This window comes from Lycium barbarum, chromosome 8 (genome assembly GCF_019175385.1).
Source record: "Lycium barbarum isolate Lr01 chromosome 8, ASM1917538v2, whole genome shotgun sequence".
Lineage (NCBI taxonomy): Eukaryota > Viridiplantae > Streptophyta > Magnoliopsida > Solanales > Solanaceae > Lycium > Lycium barbarum.
In genome coordinates, this window is record NC_083344.1 from 129753734 (window position 1) to 129776981 (window position 23248).

The 23248-nt window shown below is 35.2% G+C and overlaps 3 protein-coding genes and 1 non-coding gene across 4 annotated transcripts; 1 reads left to right on the forward strand and 3 right to left on the reverse strand.

The window, feature by feature from the left end:
- Positions 1-1158: 1158 nt before the first annotated feature.
- Positions 1159-9559, forward strand: LOC132608344 (uncharacterized). The gene is made up of 3 exons (XM_060322378.1): positions 1159-1616; positions 2997-3991; positions 8178-9559. Exons 1-3 carry the CDS (start codon positions 1208-1210, stop codon positions 9555-9557), a joined length of 2784 nt encoding a protein of 927 aa, XP_060178361.1. The 5' UTR covers positions 1159-1207; the 3' UTR covers positions 9558-9559.
- LOC132608554 (small nucleolar RNA U3) lies at positions 4073-4285 on the reverse strand. Its single transcript, XR_009570461.1, has one exon. It is a non-coding gene; the product is annotated as a small nucleolar RNA U3 (small nucleolar RNA).
- On the reverse strand, positions 5286-7123 carry LOC132607414 (zeatin O-glucosyltransferase-like). Its single transcript, XM_060321371.1, has one exon. The coding sequence runs from the start codon at positions 6935-6937 to the stop codon at positions 5582-5584; it is 1356 nt and encodes a 451-aa protein (XP_060177354.1). The 5' UTR covers positions 6938-7123; the 3' UTR covers positions 5286-5581.
- Positions 9560-18631: 9072 nt separating the features above from the next.
- Positions 18632-22365, reverse strand: LOC132607415 (UDP-URONIC ACID TRANSPORTER 1-like). The gene is made up of 4 exons (XM_060321372.1): positions 21608-22365; positions 20217-20320; positions 19796-20024; positions 18632-19033 (listed from the first exon to the last, which is right to left on the reverse strand). The coding sequence occupies exons 1-4, from the start codon at positions 22058-22060 to the stop codon at positions 18887-18889; spliced, it is 933 nt and encodes a 310-aa protein (XP_060177355.1). The 5' UTR covers positions 22061-22365; the 3' UTR covers positions 18632-18886.
- Between the last annotated feature and the right edge of the window lie 883 nt (positions 22366-23248).

Below are 23248 nucleotides of genomic sequence, written 5' to 3' on the forward strand. Positions count from 1 at the left end.
ATTACCCTTTATATAGGGGTCAAATTCGGGTCGGGTTCAATGTAGCAGTTACTGTAGCGGTACTGTAGCAAGTCGGTACTGTAGCAGTACTGCAGCATGCGTTTCTGTTTTGTTAGCCTAACTTATAACGTCCATAATTCTCTACTCCGATGTCCTATCAATGAGCGGTTTGTTGCGTTGGAAACTAGACTCGACGAGCTTCATTTTAGGCTTTTGAAACACCATAAAACTCCTAATATACCTGGAGATATATCCCTCCAAAGTTGACCCAAAATTCTATCCTAAATTCTACCAACTTTTTTCCAAATTTTCAACGAACTTATTTTCTTTGATTTGCTTGGTCCTGAAATCTTCCAAAACTCTTCCTACATGATATTTGTCATTTATTATACTTGATAATGGTCATGTTCTTGTATTTTCAAGATTTGTGTTTTCAAGACTGTCCTTCTCGGTTATGACTTACGAGATCGTAATTCGTCCTTTACTTCGTTGTTACGTACTTCCCATGACTTATACCTTCCAAAACTTCATGAGACGTCTCCGATACTTCATTATTACGGTGAAGTACGTGGCATGCTCATGCTCTGAAAGTGCGGGGTGCAACACTTTATCTCACACCAATTGACCAAAAACATGAGAACGCATCAAGAGACTAATATGCAGCACTTCAAGTTTCCAATACAAAAGCAACTTCAAGATATTATAATGAAATTTCAGTGGCAAACAACAATAGGATCAAAATACATTAGATAACAAACGACCGATTTCATAGAAGCCAGGTATTAGAAAAAGCTCAGATTTCTTGGTGTTTTTGTTTTGCTTTGTAGTAGCGATAACAGGTAGTGGAGATGTGGCGGCAGCCGTCTGTGGTTGAAAAGGGAATGGGAGAAGTGGTTGGTCGGAGATGAGTTCACCAGAGCGATCGGGGCAGGTAAAATATGGGAGTGGATTATTTTTTGTGAAATCGGGTTATTTGAATCTATTTGAGGATTTCCGTCAAATGAAGGATATATTTGTTAACTTTCATAACAGCAGGGACATAAATAACCTCAAATTAGTTCGGATGATATTTTTAGTCATTAAAACAAAATAGATGCATATTATGTATATTTTTGACCCTTTTCCCTTATAAGATAGTAGAAAAAGAAGTGGAAATCAATAACCATAGACATCTTTTGAGTTTTGACCAAAACCTCAAATCTCTTCAATGGCTAACCCCTTTGATCTGAAAAAACACGACCAAATTAACAATGAAGAAACATCACAAATAGCAATAGTAATTGTGCCATATTTAGAACAAGGTCATCTCAATCCCCTTCTTAACCTCTCTCGTCTACTCTCATCTTACAACTTTCCTGTATTTTTCCTAGGCACTAACACTAGCAACCGACAAGCAAAATTCAGACTATGTGGTTGGGACATTCTTGATTTTCCGACCATACATTTTCATGACCTCGTACCTCAATCTCCTGGTTCTTGTTCCAATGTTCCTACTTCAGTAATGGAGAAAATAGGCTCATTTTTCACATCCATTTTGCTCCTTCGTAACCCCATTCGTGAATTCTTGCAAGAAATTTCAAGCACATATAGAAGGACAGTGGTTATTAATGACTTAGGTATGTATGTACAAATGGACTCAAAATTTAGCTAGCGTTTGACCATTGATTTTGAAAATTTATCTTCAAATATTTGTTTAGTCTTAAATTTTGGATCAAGATTTTGAAAATTTGTCTTTAAAATATTTTCGAATTCTACAAACTGATCTAGACCACCAGTTTTTGGGTTTTTGCCTTTTTGGGACAATGTCCAAACACAACTTCAAGTTTCAAAAATCATAACTTTAAAAACTCAAATTTTCAAGTTTCAACTTCAAAATCTATGGCCAAACGGGAGCTTAAATTTGATGGATTTCATCTTTATTTATTTTTTAATCATAGAGATCCGAGCTTCCCTTTTATTACCTCTTTAAGAAAAGATGATACAGAGAGAGAGAGGAGATAACCCAATTATAATTCCAGCCGATGATATTTGTTAATATGAAAGATCAAGAATGATTTTTCTTTTTAAAGATCATAGATATTTCAGGAGCTAGATTAATTGATGATGAACAATTAGGAACTACCTCAACAGAAAATGAAAAATCTAGTAAAGTATAACTACTAGAACCAAGTAGAGCCTTTTTAGGGAAAATAACACTCTATGTCTATTTGGAGAAAATATATACCCGAAATGGCTCATATTTCTAATATTATATGAAATGGCCCTTTTATACATTATTATACACTTTTATACAAGATTTTTACATTGTCTATAGTAAGTGTATAATGTTGTACATCGTGTAAACACAGTTGCAAACAAAGTAGCTATGCGGATGTAGATTAAAAATATGGCTACATGGATGTAATATTTTATGCTAGATTGTATATTATTGAAATTATCCTTTTTACATATGCTTCGTGACAATAATACTCTGAGGAAGACCATTTGGTCGTTGCTCTAACGGTGTGCGGAGTGTGATGTGGAAGGTTGGTGTACACAATTTACCTTTACCTGTGAAGGTAGAGAGATTGTTTTCAATAGGCCTACGGCTCAAGCCTCCTATTCTTAAGTGATCGAAATTAAGAGCCTGTTTGGATGGGCTTATGCCTATAAGCTGATAAGCTAAAAAAAATAAGTTGGGTAGTCTAACTTATTTTTTTTAGCTTATAAGCTGTTTTCAGCTTATAAGGTGTTTTAGATAAGCTAAGTCAAATGGTCCCAATTATTTTTTTGAGTTTATTTTAAGCACAAAATGACTTTAAGCTAGCCAGCAAAACACTCAAAAAAGCTGAAAACAGCTTATAAGTAACTTATAAACAACTTATAAGCCAATCCAAACGGGCTCTAAGTCGCATAGTATCAACTTTAGTTGCACTTTTGAAATTACGAGTTCAAGATCAAATATCTATTGAAGTCATAATTCTTTTCATATAAATTTTATGGGTTCCTCTGTGCAGGTATGTCATGGGTTGTTCAAGATGCAATTTCAATTCCTAATGTAGAATGTTACTGTTTCCACACTATTTCTGCTTTCACCGCTCTGTCATTCGCCTGTGAAACTACGAAAAAACCACTTCCATCTCCGGTAGCTGAAATAATTGCAGAGCTTCCTCCAAGGGAAAACACATTTGATTCAGAAACTATCGAATACTTAAAGCTGCAACGCGAGTCAAGAGATATTTACTCAGTTGGTCTCCACAATTCATGCAAAGAAATCGAAGGCGTTTTCATTGATTTGCTTGAAGAACAACGCAAAAACAAGCAATGGGCAATTGGTCCATTAAATCCAGTGGAAATTGGAAGTTTCAGGAAAGAAAGCCATGCATGTTTTGCATGGCTTGATAAACAAGAACTGAATTCGGTGATTTATGTTTCGTTTGGATCTACAACTACACTATCGAACGAACAAATTAACGAGCTGGCACTTGGATTAGAACAAAGCGGGCAAAAATTCATTTGGGTTCTTCGACAAGCTGATAAAAAAGGTGGGGATAATGTCGAAAGAGGAATTAACTGCGCTTTGCCAGAAGGGTATGAGGAGAGAATTAAAGAAAAGGGGCTTGGTTTTATAGAAAAAAATTGGGCCCCACAATTGGAAATTTTGGGACACGTGTCAGTTGGTGGATTCATGAGTCATTGCGGGTGGAATTCTTGTATAGAGAGCATTTCAATGGGAGTGCCAATTGCTGCTTGGCCTATTCATTCGGATCAACCGAGGAATACTGTGCTGATAACGAAGGTTTTGAAGATTGGGAACATTGTGAGAGATTGGGAAAATCGAGATGAATTGGTGAGTGCTGTGAGAATTGAAAACGCGGTGAGGAAGTTGATAGGTTCTACAGAAGGGGAGGAGATACGGCAGAGAGTGGTGGAGTTGAGTGACGCTGTGAAGAAGTCGGTGATGAATGGGTCGAGTCGCAAGGAGATGGATTCTTTTGTTGCTCATATTACCAGATAAACTTGCTTGAACTTGGAAAAATCCTATGGAAGTGAAAGTGTGTTTTTTCATATTACTAGCATTTACAAGGTTAAGAGTCTGTCAGATAGCCATTAGACCATCCCAGCTCCGAGTCGGAGTGAACGATCCTCTATAAGGCTCCAAGGTCCAAAGGCCTTGGGACTTTTAATCACGTTCTGATCTAAAGGTCATGGTTCATCGTTCAGAATTAATAATTTCCGGTCTCCTTAGAACTCAAGGATACAGTGGTACGAGCCTATAGAACATGTCTTGTTCAAGTAAGGTGGTAGAATTTTCAAGGTTAAGTTGATCTATAATAATATACTCCATAATCTTTCCTACTAAAGCAGGTATTGTTATCTTAAGAATAGAGTGTTGATCTAATATAGTCAGTTAAATTGTATTGATAGTATAAAAACATGTTATTATATAATGTAAACTTCTTATAATTCATATGTGCATTTTGGGCTGGCCGCAATAAATTGCTAATCGAAAGTTTAGATCAATTACAATTCAACACCGTCTTGCTAGCTTCCAATTAATAATCGAGTATTATACCAGTGTTGACCTAAACTCATGCACAGGAACTTGACTCTCGGATCGTACATGAGTTGTGTACGACTCTCGAATCGTACGAATTATTTCAGAATGCTCTTCCTAAGAACTTGAAGCTGTCTCTTTTTTAAAAAATAAATAAATTAGACTATAGGAACTAATTTTATTTAAATTAAAATTATTTAGATGCATCAACTTGTTATGAAATCTCAATGATAGTCTTCACCCATGTTCCAAGTCATTGGTAAGCTAAACTGGCTTCAATATTTGTCTCCTTATGTTGGTTGGTTAGTGTGTTTGTTGTCTTGCCGGCGAAAGTCCTACGTTTCAAAGAATGTGTGTGTGTTTATAAGTTCAGAGCACTAGAATTGTAATGCGTGAGGAACAGAGAAAAGGAAAAACTTAAATTAATAAGAGATTCAAAGATAAAAGACTTGGTCATATGATTATTTTTTGTTGATTTATTGGGTGTCCAATACTCTGGAAATTTGTTGATTTTTCTTTAGGTGTTCAGTATTTCTTTTCGGGTTCGATCAATTCAGATTCACAATATAAAAGCTTCTTACCACCACCGCCAACAGCATACTCAGTGTAATCCCACAAGTGAGGTTTGGGGAGGATAGAATATCCGTAGACCTTATCTCTACCTTTGTGGAATAGAGAAGTTGTTTCTGATAGACCCTCAGCTCAAAAAAAATGTAACCGATGTAGGAACGTAGGAAAAAGGAAAAAAGACAACAAAATAGCAAATGTAGTAACAAATATCAATACACGATACCAAGTAAAATAACTACGCAATTATCTAAAACATACAACTACAAGTACTGCACTCTGGTACCTACTAACCTTTTGTCCTAATCCTCGACCTTTATACCTTTTCAAGGTCATACCAAAATTGAAATTCAATTCGAACACGCTAATAAAAATAAAAACATACTTATCATTCCACCGCGACCTATAACCTTTAGCGATTCATTCTGTATGACATAACATGAAACAGGCTCAACTAGTAAGAAAACTGCAAAGTTTTTATCTTGTAATATGGGCAATGAAAGAATCCATCTCTTTGCCACTGCCACCACCATTTACCACAGACTTACTCAATTCCATAGCCTTTTTTCTCATCACATCTCCTTCTTCAGAACCCATCAATCTCTTAACACATTTTTCAACTTCAACTGAACTAACCAACTCATCTCTCTTTGCCCAATCCTTCAACACTACTCCAATTTTCAACACCACAGTTACCAAATAAGCATTTATTGGTTGATCAGAATGCATTGGCCAAGCAATTATTGGCACTCCCATTGATGTACTCTCCATACATGAATTCCACCCGCAATGACTCATGAACCCACCTGTCGACACGTGTCCCAATATTTCCAATTGTGGGGCCCAATCTCTTACTATTAGTCCTCTTTTTCCCACTCTTTCTTCGTACCCTTTTGGTAACTCAACTTTTCTACTTTTCCCATTAAAAATGTCACATGTATCTGCATCTCTCAATACCCATATGAATTTTTGCTGACTTTTCTCCAACCCAATTGCCAATTCTTTAATTTCTTCATCTGAAAGTGAAGTTGTTGTTCCAAAAGACACAAATATGACAGAATTTGGTTCTTGTTTATCCAGCCAATCTATACATATACTGGGTTTTCTTGATTCTTTTTTGGCAAACGGTTTCAGTGGGTTTAATGGACCAACAGCCCATTGTTTGTGACTTGCAATTTTTCCTTTTGATAGCAAATCAAGATATAATCCTTCAATTTCATAGCAAGAATTGTATAAATCACCAGAATTAACCATTTCCCTAAACTCTGTTTGTACTTTGGTATATTCTAAAAATTCTTGAGTTAAACAATCTTCCATAGATGGAAGATTCTTAACAAATTCATATTCAGTACTTTTATCCCAAGAGTGATAAGTAAAAGCTGACGCACTACGAAAGCTATAACACTCAACATTTGCTATATTAGGAGCATCTTGAAGTACCCAAGCTATTAAAGAATCATAAATAACAATAACTCTTTTGTTACTACACGATAGTTCACGTAAAAGAGAAGTAATTGGATGACGTAGATGACACGTGGCGCGTAAAGTAGGCATTAATTGGGAAGGGAATTTAGTGGTGGAATTTGGGTTAGGTGGTGGATTTTCGTAACATGGTGTTGGCAATTCGTGGAATTTAATGTTGGATATGGAAAGTGGGTCCCATCCTTGGACACGTGTCCTTGCTTGGTGGAGGTGCACGGTGGTTCCGGTGAAGTGGAGAGGGAGGTGATAGGCGGAGATAAGGCGGGTGAGGTGGAGGAGTTGGTTTAAATGGCCTTGTGCTGGTAGTGGTATCATTACTACAGCCACTTCATGATTGCTAAGTTTGGCCATTGAAGAGATTTTTTTTTTTTTTTTTTTAATAGCACTTGTTGGTGAATTATTGTATATATGTAATATTGGGATGGGTGTATTTATTGACAGGTAGCGGTCCTTTGCTATTGACAAGTTGTGAAAAATGAAAATGTCAGTGGGAATTTCCTAGGAACATAAGTAGTGGCTTGTGTTTTGACGGAAAGGTAGTTGTGCCACACTAATTTTGATCACAATGGCTAAAATAAGGGTCTTTTAATAAATTCACATGGGTATTTAAGTTAAATTTAATAATTTATGCTTAATCTATGTAATTTCTACCCTTTCCTCCCAAAGTTCATTAATTAAAAATTTACATGGAATCATCTCTCATCAATTCAATTTTGAGGTTTTTTCAAAAATGTTATGGTGATCTTTTTATAGATGTGACCAAACTTGGGCCAAATTAGTGTGGTAGTTTAGCAGTTTTTTTTTTTTTTTTTTACTTTGCCACCTAATGTCTAATACTGTAATTGTATTGGAGTTCAAATTTATTAGAATTTATGTTGCGTAAGGACCATCAATGCGCGAAGTGTTCATTTCTACCTGTAGTAAAGATCAAATATTCACTTTGTCCCGTATTAGTTGTCCTGTTTCGTTATTGGAGTCGAGTTGACTAATTTTTGATATTAAATTTAATTAAATCAATTGAATATTTCAAAAGTATAATTTAGATATCTAAAAATTACATGAAAATTACTACAAGTTGCAAATTTTCTCATATAATATGCTGAAAAAATTATATATCAAAATGTCGGTAAAAGATTATATAACTTGACTTAAAAAAAAAAAAAGAGAAAAGAGAAAATGGACCAATAAAATGGGATGAAGGGAGTACGAGATTTCTACTTATATCTTACTCATCCACCTAAGTTCTATTGACTTTTTCTAATTTGGAACAAAACGGCATGTTAAAACTGAATAAACATTGAATTTGCCTTTCCAATGTATTGGGTCAAACGTAAGTGGTGACATAAGCTCACAACCTAAGGGACCATGTCGATTACTTGTCTGGCAAAGTCGTTCAAACTTGGCTAGCTAACCATATTATATCTCTTCAAGAAAAGAACACAAGCCATTACTTATGTTCCTAGGAAAATTCCCATAACATTTCATTTTCCACAACTGGTCAATAGCAACCTACCGCTTCACGTCAATAAATACACCCAATATTACATACTACTACTACTATAATTTACCAACAAGTCTTCAAAAATAAAAAAAAATCTCTTCAATGACCAAACTTTGCAATCATGAAGTGGCTATAGTAATGATACCATTACCAGCACAAGGCCATTTAAACCAACTCCTCCACCTCACCCGCCTTATCTCCACCTATCACCTCCCACTCCACTTCACCGGAACCACCGTGCACCTCCACCAAGCAAGGACACGTGTCCAAGGATGGGACCCACTTTCCATATCCAACATTAAATTCCACGAATTCCCAACACCATGTTACGAAAATCCACCACCTAATCCAAATTCCACCACTAAATTCCCTTCCCAATTAATGCCTTCTTTTCATGCCACGTGTCATCTACGTCACCCAATTACTTCTCTTTTACGTGAACTATCGTGTAGTAACAAAAGAGTTATTGTTATTTACGATTCTTTAATAGCTTGGGTACTTCAAGATGCTCCTAATATACCAAATGTTGAGTGTTATAGCTTTCGTTGTATCTCAGCTTTTACTATTCATTCTTGGAATAAACCTAACTCTGTTGAGGAAAATGATGAATTTTTGAAAAATCTTCCATCCATGAAAGATAGTGTAACGCTAGAGTTTTTAGAATATTCCAAAGTACAAAGGGAGTACAGAAAAAATGTTACTTCAGGTGATTTATACAATTCTTGCTGTGAAATTGAAGGATTGTATCTTGATTTATTATCAAAAGGAAATAGCGCAGGTCATAAACAATGGGCTATTGGTCCATTAAACCCAGTGAAACGGTTTGACAAAAAAGAATCAAGAAAACCCAGTATATGTATAGATTGGCTGGATAAACAAGAACCAAATTCTGTCATATTTGTGTCTTTTGGAACAACAACTTCACTTTCAGATGAAGAAATTAAAGAATTGGCAATTGGGTTGGAGAAAAGTCAGCAAAAATTCATATGGGTATTGAGAGATGCAGATACAGGTGACATTTTTAATGGGAAAAGTAGAAAAGTTGAGTTACCAAAAGGGTACGAAGAAAGAGTGGGAAAAAGAGGACTAATAGTAAGAGATTGGGCCCCACAATTGGAAATATTGGGACACGTGTCGACAGGTGGGTTCATGAGTCATTGCGGATGGAATTCATGTATGGAGAGTATATCAATGGGAGTGCCAATAGTTGCTTGGCCAATGCATTCAGATCAACCAACAAATGCTTATTTGGTAACTGAGGTGTTGAAACTTGGAGTAGCGTTGAAGGATTGGGCAAAGAGAGATGAATTGGTTTGTTCAGTTGAAGTTGAAAAATGTGTTAAGAGATTGATGGGTTCTGAAGAAGGAGATGAGATGAGAAAAAGGGCTATGGAGTTGAGTAAATCTGTTGTGGATGGCGGTGGCAGTGGCAAAGAGATGGACTCTTTCATTGCCCATATCACAAGATAAAATTATAATTTTTTTTTAGAGATAAAGGTAAAAAAACATATTGGCTATCACTTTTTCCGAGTTTTACGCTCCAATTATTTCATTTTCCTATTTGAATTATCATTATTTAGGTATTAAAACACACCTAGTTGAGGTGATGGCGATAGTTCATGTAGGAAATGTTGAGATATGTTTTAATACATATCTAAGCTTGAGGTATGCTTTTAATACATAGATGGTAATAGGAATGTAGGAAAAAAAGAACAACTGATAGTTGGGGTGTCAAAAGCGCGAAAATATTATTTTTCGGTTTTTTTTTTACCAATTATCTTCTTTTTTTTATTCTAGTACTTTTGTTGTGCCCGACTAAATTCGGATTCACGTTGAAAGATTTTACATTGAGAATAAAGCACTTCCAAATAAATACGATTTAATACCCGGAGTTCGAATTTAAAATCTCCAAATAAAAATGAATGAGTACTTATCGCTCCATTACAATTCTCAAATTATTGACATTAAAATGTAATTGATGATAAAACAAGTTGAGCCTTTTCATGTTGTGTCTACACAGATAGTAGAATTTTATTTTATTTTACTCTGTCATTGTTAAATGAACAAGCACGAGCGTCAAACTTTTTTGCTTTCCTTAATAGTTGGGTGGCCGCCCAGTAAGTAGAAAAAATTCTGGCATAGTCAAATAGAGGCATTATTTTGAACGATTATGTTAAAAGAGTATTATTTTATTTTTTTTGCCGGTAAACGACTGCATTCTATTACTCCTACTTCATAACATGCTTTAGATGTTCGTAAGATGTAACCGCATCATTTATAATCTACCTTGAAAAATTATAATCCCAAGAAATCCTATCTAACAACAACATAGAGAATTTAGCTATATTGTGACCTATCACATTCCATGCGCAAGGGATGTAGACAAAGATGATTTCTTCAAAGGAACTCATCAATCTCTATATATCCTCGCAGATGGTATCTATTTTCCAAGATACTGTCATCTTTTTTTGTAACATTCGTATCACATTCTTTGCATCTTATAGCATGTAAATCTTTGACCGGCCATTTTGTAATGCTCTTTCCAACGCATGTCGAATTGCTAATGCTTCAGCAGTGATGACCTTCCCCACAAATTGAATAGGGTTGCCAAGGGAATGAAGCAACTTTAACACAGCTATCATAGCTGCCATTCCAATGCTTGCCTTTTCTTTTTTCCACCTGTAAACCTGCATCTGTAAAAACAACAATCCTATCTTGCGCCATAGTAATATTTTCAACCTGAGTCCTATTAGGCATGCAAGTTAAAGCTGATGAAGTTAGCAAAGCATCATTATATTCATGGAAATCAAATAGAGACTATTAACAATGTTATTAAGTTTATATATATAGCCGTTAAAGCAGACAGAGTTTCTAGCTTTCCATAGTTGCCATAAAATAGAAACACTTAATCTCAGTAGCTCAATAGAATTAGGGTACTTACATGTATTACGAAATAAATCATGTCACCAACTTGAGAAATCAATAATATTTTGTAAATCCAGCCAGTTGATAGGACACAATTTCCACACTAACTGAGCTTTTGGACACTTAAAAAACTTATGGTCAATAGTTTATTAGTTTTTGTTTCTAAACCACACACTTTGCACGCATCACAAATATAAGTCAATCTCTTAGAAATGTTTGCATTGAAAGGTAAGACATTAAGAATGCATTTCCTGAGAAAACATTTATATTTGTTTTTTATTTTCAGTGACCACAAAAAATCCCAGAAAGATTTGGGAAAAGAATGACAACTGGCTTGAGGCCTATTCGTTTTCGCATCACTACAATGAGCAAGCTCCTTGGCTAAGTGATAGCCAGATTTAACCTCATACTTAACCGATTTGGTATAATGCCAGATAATTTTAGCCGAAGTTTCAGTAATAGATAATGGGATGGATAAAATAGAATTAATATCATTAGGACAAAAATAATTATGAAGTTCTCCAATATTCCATATATGGTGTTGATGATCAATAAGAGCATCGACCCTCAACTGCAAATTGACTTGAGTGTTCCCTTGTAAGGGTTTAAAGCCATTCGAATTTGGAATCCATGGGTCAGTCCAAACCTTAACGTTTGTTCCATCTCCAACTCTCCATCTAATTCCTTGTTTCAATAAATCTCTTTCCCCGATAATGCTTTTCCAAATCCAACAACTTGAAGAGGGACATCCTGGATTAGGGACATCCTGGATTAAGGAAAGAAGTATTTGGAAAGTATTTATTTTTTAGCATCTTATGAAGCAAGGGATCTTCTTGGGTTAAGATTCTCCATGTAAGCTTAGCCAACAGGGCCTTGTTAAACGATTTTAAATCTCGAAAACCAAGACTTCCTTTAGATTTTGCCTAACAAAGCTTCTGTCAATTTTCATAACGCATTTTCTTGTTCTCCTCATTTCGTCCCAACCAGAAGTCAGAGAAAAGAGTAGTAATTTCCTTACATAGAGTATCTGGGAATTGAAAGCATGACAATGCATATGAAGGAATAGCAGAAAGCACATATTTAAGCTTCACTTCTTTCCCCGCAGGACTTAAGAAATTACTTTTCCATCCCTTTATCTTACTCTTAACTCTCTCGTTAATAAACTATAGCATCTTCTTCTTTGATATACCAACTATCGCAGGCAGGCCTAGGTACAACACCAAATTATCCTTTTGTATTTGTCCTATTTCCACAATAATATTATTCTTTTCTTGCTCAGTAGTATATCTACTAAAAAACACTGCCGATGTTTCTAAATTTACCTTTTGTCCTGAACAAAGTTCATAAGCCTTTAAATTTTTTGAAAATCTTGAAGCACTTTGAGTATTAGCTGAACAAAATATGAAGTAGTTACCGTAGGACCACCCCTTTTGAGGCTTATACCATGTATCTCCCTTTGGTCCTCAGCTTGATTCAAAAGCTTGAAAAACTCTTCAGCACATAAGATAAACAGGTACAGTGACAAAGGGTCACCTTGTCTTAATCCCCTCGTGGGCTTAACACAATCAGCAATTTGAAATTATTGATTCGGATAGAGGTTGATTAGGACATGGATGAAGGCTATCAATGAGATTTTAATTATTAATTGCTCCCTCTGTTTAAATTTACGTGGCTTGACTCCGATTATGAACATATCCAATGGCGATCAAAAGTATTTAGCTCTTATTTTCGTCATGTTTTTTAATGAGTAGAAGTTCGTTACTTCATTAGGATTGGTAAAATAAGATCTAATCCCCTTACTTGTACATATATGATTTTTTATTCTTAATAAAAGGCGGCTAGACTGTCTAGTGGTATAGTTTCATTAAAAATAAAAGAGATTAAAAGTTCTCATTTTGAAAAATTTAAAGAATCTAAACTGCTCAGCATATACTTTAAGGGACTAATCTGAAACTACTTCAAAGATAAGGAACTATTTTTATCATTTTTTTTAAAAGGAAATCTCCATGGCAGCAAAACGGAGTATGGCTACAAACCCCAAAACGAAATCACGCCTAATCACAGTGTTCTCTAAAGTTTTGGGATTTCCACAAGTTTTAGTCCACTGTTTCTTTTGGTGGGTTTGATTCAGAAAACACAAAAGCGCCTTTTTAAGGAACAGAGAAGCAAATAGATATGGCTCTGCTTAAATAGCAGTTTAGTGACCAAAATTTCACGGTTTGTGTTAAAACCTTTTCGATTTTGTTCCACATTTTGCTTTTTATCAGTGAACAATCCCATGAAAAATTATAGCTTTTTGCTTTCTTGATTGTGCAATTACTAAATTTTCATGGTTTTTCTTGAACCCTTTTCGATTTTCTTTCACATTTTGCTTTTATCAATCCTATGAAAGATTACAATTTTTGCTTTCTTGATTGTGCAATGATTCATGGTTTGTATTGAACCCTTTGTGCTTGTATCAGTGAAACTGCCATGAAAATTTGCAACTTTTTGCTCTCTTGATTGTGCAATGACCAAAATTTCATGGTTTGTGATGAACCCTTTTCGATTTTCTTTCTCATTTTGCTTGTATCAGTGAGAATTCCATGAAAGATTACAACTTTTTGCTTTCTTGATTGTTCAATTACTAAATTTTCATGGTTTGTCTTGAACCCTTGTCGCCTTTCTTCCCAATTTTGCTTGGATCAGTGAAACTCCCATGATAGATTACAACTTTTTGCTTTCTTGATTGTTCAATTACTAAATTTTCATGGTTTGTCTTGAACCCTTTTCGCCTTTTTCCCCCATTTTGCTTGTATCACTGAAAATCCCATAAAAATTACAACTTTTTTTTTTTTTTTTGCTTTGTCGATTATGAAATAACCAAAATGAGCACTCTCTTTTTTGCTGCAGCTATCTGAAGTATTATTGTTGTGCTATTTTTCAGTCTGAATTTGAAAGTATGAGAATGGCGTTGTGTTCTATTTACAAGTATGGATCGAAAGCTCAAGGGTTGGCGTTTCTTGCATTTGGGTCAATTTCTTTTTTGGTATTTGTTTATGTTGCTATTGTTTCCAAGTTGCTTCCGCCATTTAATAATCCGATCCTTGCAGCCATTCAGAATGACAGGTGAATTTCCCATTATTCAGTTTATGGTATTTAGACAAATTTGCTTATGGGTTCTCTTCATTAGTTTTGAGTAATATTATAATGTACTGCTCAGTGAAATGTTATTCAGCCATTATCCAGATTATTTTCCTCTGTTTTACCTTATATACTGATTGACATTACGGCATTATGTGTGGATTGTAAACTGGATTGAGGGATTGAGATTATAGACAGTGATTTGGGACTATAAATGGCATTGTTGGCTTACTCTTTGTGAATGTTCTTTTGCTGCTCACTGTATTTTGTTACTCTTGACAGAGTGTTTTATTGGCCTGTTAGTAATAGTTGTTCACAAGCTCTGATCTTTCATGAGTTCCAATTGCTTAAAGGTATTCATAGATCATCACTTACCGGTTTTGGTATATTTATGTTCTAAGTGTCGTGATGTTGATCCCTTAGATTATTACCCACCAAAAAGAAGGGGGGAGAGGGCGTGGAATATAGTAGAAAAGAGGCATGTCGAAGGCTTTAATCCCGCCATATGAAAACACACACACGAAACCAAAACCTAGCAGGTAGTATATATAAAAACGAAGCCCAGTTTAATTTTGTAGTGGATATGATTTGACAATTGAGTATAACGATCGGAACTTCAGAGATGTTATGAATATTCATTAGGAAACCATCAGGGATGTTATGAATATAAACCTCAACAATTTAGCTCCCAAAAGCCAGTGCTCGGATCGGAACCAAGTGGGTAGCGGGCTCTACCATTCTCCACTTAGATACCAGGTTCTTGTCTGCTCTAGTCTGCTGCAACACGATTCAAACCTTTGACATGCACCTAACTTACACATCACATGTTGCGCTGTTATAACTAGAACAAACTCCCAGGGGCGTAACCTCAGCAATCTCATTCGGGAAAGAGCAATTTCTTCATTTTGAAAAGGGGTGTTGACTGTGGAGAAATTTTTAATTATGAAAGAAAGAGGGGGGTTTAGAAATTTTGAATGGAGTCTGAAATCAAGGAGCTTCCGTCTTTGTCATGAGCATATTTAGTTGAATATTGATGTTTCAATGCTGAAATCCTGCATTTAAATTGAAGATTCAAGTTTCAGTCTGTGCCCGATGACCTATCTGCTTTAGGAATAAGGAGTCCCTATCTAGGAATGATTCACTTTTCCAATCCGTAAACTTAAATAAAAGGAAGAACGCGAGCAAAGTGGAAATGGACACCCTACACTTGACTATGAGGAGTGCTTGGTGTGCAAACACTTTGCATAATGCCACATATATATTCATAATGGCACATATATATCATCTTTTTTTGTTTATAACATGGGAACCCGCAGCTGCTACCCTTCGGGTGCGCACTGGGTAAACCCAGCTCCTGTGTAATAGCTCGCAAACCACATAGGAGAGATAACCCGCACTAGGCAAGCCCCGTGCAACGAGCTCGACCCAGAAGGCAAATCCCCTGCTGTCGTAGGCAGGGGGTTTCGTACCACATTTATACCATCTTAATAGAAAATTTTCAGTTACTGTATTTTTGACGAGTATGTCATGTTGAAAATGCAAAAGTTTGTGCTGGGAGAACTAGTTTGAATCCTACCCCCATTAGAACTAAGCCATCTCTAGGGAACCTTGCATCCATTTTTGCGAAACCTTTGGCTGTTTACCAATTTTCTTGTCTCTCTATTTTTGAAAAATAAAGAAATACTTTAAATATTACCGAGAAAACGATGCCCCTGGTCGAAGTGTGTTGTGCTTTCCTTACGACCCGTAGCTCTATTAGTAAGTCACCACTCGGTTCTCAAGCTCACTTTTAAATCCCACATCACACTGCTTGTTTTTTCATAAAAAAATTATTATGTATAAGAGGTCTATGTGATCTCTTTCTGACCAGCTATGTGTACTTATAGATTACTGTGCATACTGAAAGATCAATTTGGAATAGAAACACTTCCATTTTTCTTACTTATTTACTAGTACATCACATTGAGCCAATTTAAAGCGTTGATTTAGTAGTATCAGACCGGTAATTCTCAATTCTAGAGGCTTACATCTGCTGATAAGCCATAAGCCGGCTTGCATCGTAATATCACGTACTGGCATGATAATTTTTGTGATAGTTGACGTGAGTTATCTTAATTTTATACTTCCGTTATACTAGAGACTTCATTAACTGAATGTGACTTCCTCAATAAATAATGGTTATGGCAAGAGTGTGAATGGAGGTGAATGACTGGAATTGTTATTGGGAAATGAGGATTCTAAAAGATGTGATTCTGATTTTGTGATGGTTTGTTAACCTAATATAATCATCGTGCTATGATCAAAATTTTACTACTAAATACTTAATAAGGGTTTGCAGCGGGAATGTCTCACGTGTCATTTGTTTACAAAATATGCTTCTTTCCCCTTTTCCAAATTATTAATGCTTTGTGTTGGTATAAGGAGTGGTTTGAGCCTTTGTGCTGAGTTTTTTTTTTTTTTTTAATTTCTGTTACAGATACTATTGCTTTCTGGTTCCATTAACGCTTCCCATCCTTGTTGTTGCAATATATTTCCACTGGCTCAGCATGAAGATCTTTAAGCATGCATAGCTCAGACGAGGTATGGAGCTTTTGCGTAATCTCACAACGGTTGTTATGAATTGGTGAGGTTTCTGATTTTGGTCCAAGTTGTTTACATAAAAACTTTGGACACAAGTTGAATGATTAAGTTCACACTAGTATAAGAGATATTTCTGGTTGGCAATTGTCCAATATGTTTGAAGTGTATTTATTTTTGGGTTGTTTTCTTGCTTTTGCTTTTCGTGGAACTTCAGAAGTTAAGAGGGAAAATGAGTATCGCGAGTTTCTTTCAAATAAATTACTTGCACTGCATTAAAAATTGCAACTGTCCTAGATTTGTGATGATATTTAGGCTACTAAATCATCCTAGTACTCCCTGTTTCTCTTTTCTTCCAGTTTGCTTGGAGATATCCATAATGTGGATGGCTGTTAAACTTGACTGAGTTGTTTATCCTAGTTCAATTGTTTAGTTTGTAATTGGTATGAATACAAAATTAAAATTGACCTGCTTAGATGCATGGCAATTGCTGGAAAATATTGTAGAAAGAAGTTGTCAGTTTTTCACTCTTTTCAGATTGGTATAGAAGATTTCATCCCATCTGACCAAGCCTGGTGGATAGAGCTACCCAATACATGTGCTGGTGGGAGGTGGCAGGCACCCGTGAAATTAGTCGAGATGTGCGCAAGCTAGACCAGACACCATGGTTATTAAAAAAAATGAAGAACTAATTTAGGAGACAAAATGACGATGAAATGGTAAAGCAAAACTTAGCACTGCAAATTCACATTTCAGACTTGATGAAGTTCCTTTGATAATTTAGTGAGCTTCAACTTGTAAAGTTGGTACCTACTTTTTTGAATTCACTCTCAGATCAATAATTCAGCTGTAAACTCGAATCTCACTTAATTTTTAATTTAAAAATTGTCATGATCAGCTAAACAATATCAAATAATGCATACACTTTCTGAACGATATAAGCGCTCCCTTTATTTTTGATAAATAAATAAAAACTCTGCTATTTGGCTTTGCCCTGCAAAAGAAGAATCCTTTTTCAAGCATTATACTTTAGATTATATTGGCAGCTAAAACTTCTTTTTCTTTCTTCAGTAGAGGCTGTGGGTCAATTTTTAAAGGGGGGCTTGGCGTAGTGGTAAGAGTGGTCACAATGTTGAATGTCACAAGTTCAAGCTGTGAAAAATAGCCCATTGTAGAAATGCAGGATAATCGGAAATTGTGTAAAAAGAAGTGCTTCGAATCATTGTCATTTTCACTCGGACATGTTCTAAAAATGTCTAGGTATTTTGAATTATTTGTTGGTACGAACAAAGTCAAAGAAAACCATTGAAATTATGTCAGATATATTGAATTTTGGATATATCAGAGTTCTGAATCAAATATGCTTAGAGAGATCCTTTTTGTCTATGGTAGTGCTGGCCTTTTCACTAGAGAGTTCCTAACAACATTCCATTACTATGTCGAAAGTACTTTTAAAACAAGCATATTTGGTTCCCTTTTTCTCTATAGTAATTTTAAATTCTTTTCCTAGATAGGCGTTATGCAGAATTACATGGAGCTAGCCATATGCAGCAAAGAAAAGCATACAAAAAAAAAAAATGCTTAAGTTTAATTTGTTCCTGTGAATTCCCTGCTATGTTCCAGTTTTTTTCACAAATTTCAACACATTTGCTTCTATTCGTTGAAGATTCCCGTTTGGAACATATAATAAACAAGAATCTATGCTGGATTTGCATCTGATAAGTTATGTATGTGTTTCAAAGAATCAAGGTCCAAGAATCTCAGCGGCAACAGAAAGTTTGTAGGCAAAAAGGGGAACAAGAATCTAGGCCGGATTTGCATCTGATAAGTTGTGTATGTGGTTCAAATAATCGAGGTCCAAGAATCTCACCAGCAACAGAAAGTTTGTAGGCAAAAAGGGACAAATACAAGGGAAAACATAGGAAGAAGACATTATTTTAATTTATTGTGTAACAACACAAGAATCAGATACAAATGTAGAGATCCCTCTTAATTGAAAAGAATACAACAGAAGAATGGTAAAAAAAAATCAACCACCCTTGTTCCCTTTTACCATTTAATCTGTCTAAGGGCTACAAAATTGCAATGGATCTATTTCTTCCTAAACTCTACCACACATCTAACCTTGAAGTATGGTACTTTATGAAACCAGAAAAAATGGCCTGATTTCAAACTCATTTGTGCCTTCTTTTGGATTCTCCGTAAGCAACAACTCCCATCACAGTCATCGTGTAGCCAGCGATTCCAATAAAAGTTACTGGATTTTGGAAAATAAGTATGGAGATAACAACAGCCACTGCGCCTTTTGCATTGCCTAGGACCTGCACCAGTTCACAGAGAGTTAAGATGTTTCAAACAGGTGAAAGCAATGTACATTGCAGATACTGTGAAAAATGACGGTAAAAATTTAGAAGCATTACAGAAAAATACAGTAGGCGTTAAGACAATATTTGGTTGAAAGCGGAGAAGGGGTATTTGGGAGTTTTGTGCTTAAACAACGTAATTAAAAATTGACCTTTCATGGCCTGAGCCTTATTCTAGAAAGTTGAAGCGTTAAGCTTTTAAGGAAAAATAAGTGTTTTTGAGTAGTAGCAGAATTGTTTTTCAGAAGTTTAAAAAAAATAGTTTTTCCCCCGAGCACTTTTGGAACATCGGCCAAGCACAAAGTACTACTTAATATTGGCAAAAGTGTTTTTCAAATTGATTAGCCAAACACAAATTGTTACTTTCCAAAAGTATTTTTTTGAAAAGCACTTCTGACAAAAAGCACACTTTGAAACAAGCAGATTTTGAAAGTTTGGCCAAACAGTATATAGGCGTGATCTTTCGCGGTGAAGTCTAAAGATATAAGGCAATTAGAGAGCAAAAACATGTGCTAATGCAGAAGTGGTCTATAGTAGTCAATGCTACCTACAATAAGGTTCTCTATTCCCATGTTCGAACTCGAGACTTCTGATTAAAGGTGAACAGATTCCAACTATTCCACCACACCACTCGGTTATCATTGTGCATTTTTTATTTTTTTTTGCCACATAACCCTACACCAGTTAAAGGGGAAAAAAAGGGGGAGGAGAGGAGCAAACCTGGAGTGTCAATGCACTGGTATGCTTAGTCACCAAGAAATTCAACAAGTTGGCACCATATGCCATTGCAGAATTAACCAAAATAAGTAGGCCAAGGTATCTGTGTTCTGTCGCGAGAGTCATGGTGACATCTACCACATTGGGCTCCATAACAAGTGCAGCAGGCAATAATACTAGAACAGCAATTGGCGACATGTACAGAAGGAGATTCATTGAGTTCAGTTTTTCCCTGAAAAATATGACAGCAGGTTAGGTTAGGGAGGAAAAATCTTTACACTATTCCCTGAAAAATATGACAGCAGGTTAGGTTAGGGAGGAAAAATCTTTACACTATCAGTGTGTATAACTTATTTTTTTTTTTTCTCGAATAGAAATGCACAGTTGTTTTGCGGAGATGGCTAGAAGAAGCAAAGTACTCTACCCTTCAGATGAAAGAAGGACTCCCTGAAGAACAGACTTAAAGGCTCTTGCAGCAGTTGCACCAATACACATGATAAATCCATAAAGGTGGAAGCTTGGCTCACCCTATCATCAATCAAGAAACTTCATAAAAATTACAACTTTTAAACATGATAATACAACTTATTTTAACAACCAATAACAACTTTATAAACTTCAAGCACAACGCAAAAAGAGATCATGTAAATACCAGTATAACTCTCATTTTCTTATAGCAAAAAAGAAAAAGAAAAAAATCTCTTTTTTTTGGGTTAAAATCGAATAAAATCTTAAACTAAAACTTCGATGCTTAGAATCTAGAGGTGGACTCCTGTATCTGTGTTATCAAAACACATTCCACTACCAACATGGGTTGTGGTGTTGGGATCCGTCCACCCTTAACCCTGGGAATGGAAAAAATTCTGTTGGGAGCGCTGCCCCCAGAAATGGGCCCTGCAGTGCGCGATCCGAAATTGGTCGGGCTTCAATGCGGGTACCGGACATCAGGTTGGAAACAAAAACAAAAAAACACATTCCACTGAGGAAACGGCACGCAAAGATAATTTCTTTGATTATCCCCAATACAAAGATCATCAAGCAAAGATGTTATCATTTGAAACAGAAAGAAGATTATCTTTATGACAATTGAAACAGAATGTGACAGTAACATAATTTCCATAGAAAAGAAAAGCAAACTCCTGCAAAATGCAGAAATAATAAGGATTCTCCACAGAGAGGAAAGTATTTTACGCACGGGGCATCAATATGGGCTTGGTAGATACTTAGGAAACGTTGAACTCATCAAATTTAAATTCTAAATCCGCCTTTGATTGTCCATGCACTATATGTATCAATACTAGCATCCATAAATTCTCATATGTGATCTCAAGCAGTTAATCTAAACTTCTAAAAGAAATTCTACCATTGTTAAAAAAGTATAGATCAACTTTCATAGGGAAGGAATTAAATAACCCCAAAAAGGTCAGACATTTAATAAAAAAGACTTCTTTTTCTACACAAACCAAACTACAGCCAGATCAGTCAATATAATACAAACCAGTAACAAGCAATTAACTGTTTACTCAAGGAGAAAAAGTTAGAAAGTTGCAAACATAGCCACTTGCAATTATAACCCCAGTAACCACAGGAACTAGCAACCATAATTCGAGAGCAATAATTTGTTTACAAGAAATATAGATCAACTTTTAAAGCGGTGGAATTAAAAAACCCAAAAAGGTCAGACATTTAAGAAAAAAGACATCTTTTTTTCTGCAAAAGCCAAACTACGACCAGATCACTTAAAAACAATCCAAAGTAACAAGCAATTAACTATTTATTGAAGGACAAAAAAAGTAAGTAAGTTTGCAAACATACCCCACTGGCAATTATAACCCCAGTAACAACAGGAACAAGGCAACCATAAGTAACCCAAGCTTCTTGTTTCCTTGTCATCAAATAAGCAAATAATGCAGTAAAAAATGGTGTTGTTGCACCAACAGCCTGATTAAACGACACAGGCAAATACCTCAAAGAAATATTGCCACCAACAACAGAACCACAAAAAACAACACTAAGTGTTGCAATTCTGAAAAATTGTGACCTTGATTTAATCCTTTGAAAAGGTGCAATTTTTAAGAAAACAATTGAAACATAGCTAAGAACAGCACAAGCTGTCATATGACACATTGTTAGGAAAATTGGGAATCTAAATCCATAATTTGAGAGTAATAATTTGTTTAAAAGAAGGACTCCAATGTTTGAGGAGTACCAAAATGTAATAAGTGTAGCTATGAAAAAACCCTTCTTTTCTAGTTGTGATGACAACATTTTTGGTTCTTGATTTTTTCAAGAATGGGAAAAAGATTTGATTTTTAAGGTACCCTTTTGTCAAAACTAACAGAAAATTATCATAGATTTGCAAATTTCAAGATTTATTTCTTGAAAATTTTGATTTTCAGTGTGTGTGTGTGTGTTTTTGGGAACTTTTGTGGGGATGTATGAAGGTGGAAGAAAGAGAACAAAATGTGTATTTGTTGCCTCTTCTTCCTTTTCTTCCCCACAAGTCCCAATTTTGGAGATTAATATTGTGAACTTTCTATATATAGAGAAAAACTTTTTTAAGAAACTGAGTTATATAAGTAGTTGTGTTAGGCATTTAATGAATTTATTCACTTATTAGGATAAAGAAAGTTCTAACAAAAATTAAAAGACTTTTCTTATTTGGTCACTGAGAAGTCGGATGACTCTTCAATAATACAGGGTGATCCAATCTCTTCGACGCTTTTTTAGCTAAACATAAATAAGTTTTCCATTAATTTGAAGGTGAAAAAAGAAAGAAAGAAAAGGTAGTCTAATTTTTTTTTGTTTTTTAGTACATAGTAGGAATAGGTTTTGAATCAAAGAAGGTGAATTCATATATTTTGTGCGGTAAATTCCCATGTTATTGAACTGAATGTTCGCCACATGTTCGTTGGATCATGCAATTATAAAATTACGCGATAATATTCTTTTTTACTTGAGAAATTCTTGAGGACCAGTAACATATAATTTAAAATTATTTGGATAATGAATTCATTCGTTTATCCTTGTTTTTTAAAAAAAACTTAGGACCCGTTTGACAATGAGAATTATTTACTTTTTTCGTTTTCACTTTATATTTTTCTGTATACACTAATAATCCTCCCAGTTACAGTCTTTTGATGGAAAGAAACCATAAGTTTTGAGCACTTCATAAAGTAATCTCGAGTATAATTGCTATATATATTTCTCGCACTAGTTATGTTTATTAATTGTTATGGGTGGTTTTGCTAGTTTTTAGATATTGAGGGGTATAAATCATATTTCATGTTTTTTAGAAAAAGTACATCTCAACAACCAAATATTATTTTCAAAAACTATGGCCAAACACAACTCCAACTCCTACTTCAACTTTAAAAATTTCAAAAAAAAAAACGATTTTTTTTTTGTTTCTATAGCCAAACTATCGCGGTAGAGTTGAAACCTGTAACGCACGTC

Bases quoted from the DNA above. Each gene is read 5' to 3' on its own strand.
- LOC132608344 (XM_060322378.1), top strand. From the start codon at position 1,208: ATGGCTAACCCCTTTGATCTGAAAAAACACGACCAAATTAACAATGAA. The intron at 1,617-2,996 runs GTATGTATGTAC...TCCTCTGTGCAG, and splicing joins AGTGGTTATTAATGACTTAG to GTATGTCATGGGTTGTTCAA. The intron at 3,992-8,177 runs AGATAAACTTGC...CAAAAATAAAAA, and splicing joins CTTTTGTTGCTCATATTACC to AAAATCTCTTCAATGACCAA.
- LOC132607414 (XM_060321371.1), bottom strand. From the start codon at position 6,937: ATGGCCAAACTTAGCAATCATGAAGTGGCTGTAGTAATGATACCACTA.
- LOC132607415 (XM_060321372.1), bottom strand. From the start codon at position 22,060: ATGTTGTCATCACAACTAGAAAAGAAGGGTTTTTTCATAGCTACACTT. The intron at 20,321-21,607 runs GTATGTTTGCAA...GATTGATGATAG, and splicing joins GGGTTATAATTGCCAGTGGG to GGTGAGCCAAGCTTCCACCT. The intron at 19,034-19,795 runs GTTTGCTCCTCT...GAACTGGTGCAG, and splicing joins CCAGTGCATTGACACTCCAG to GTCCTAGGCAATGCAAAAGG.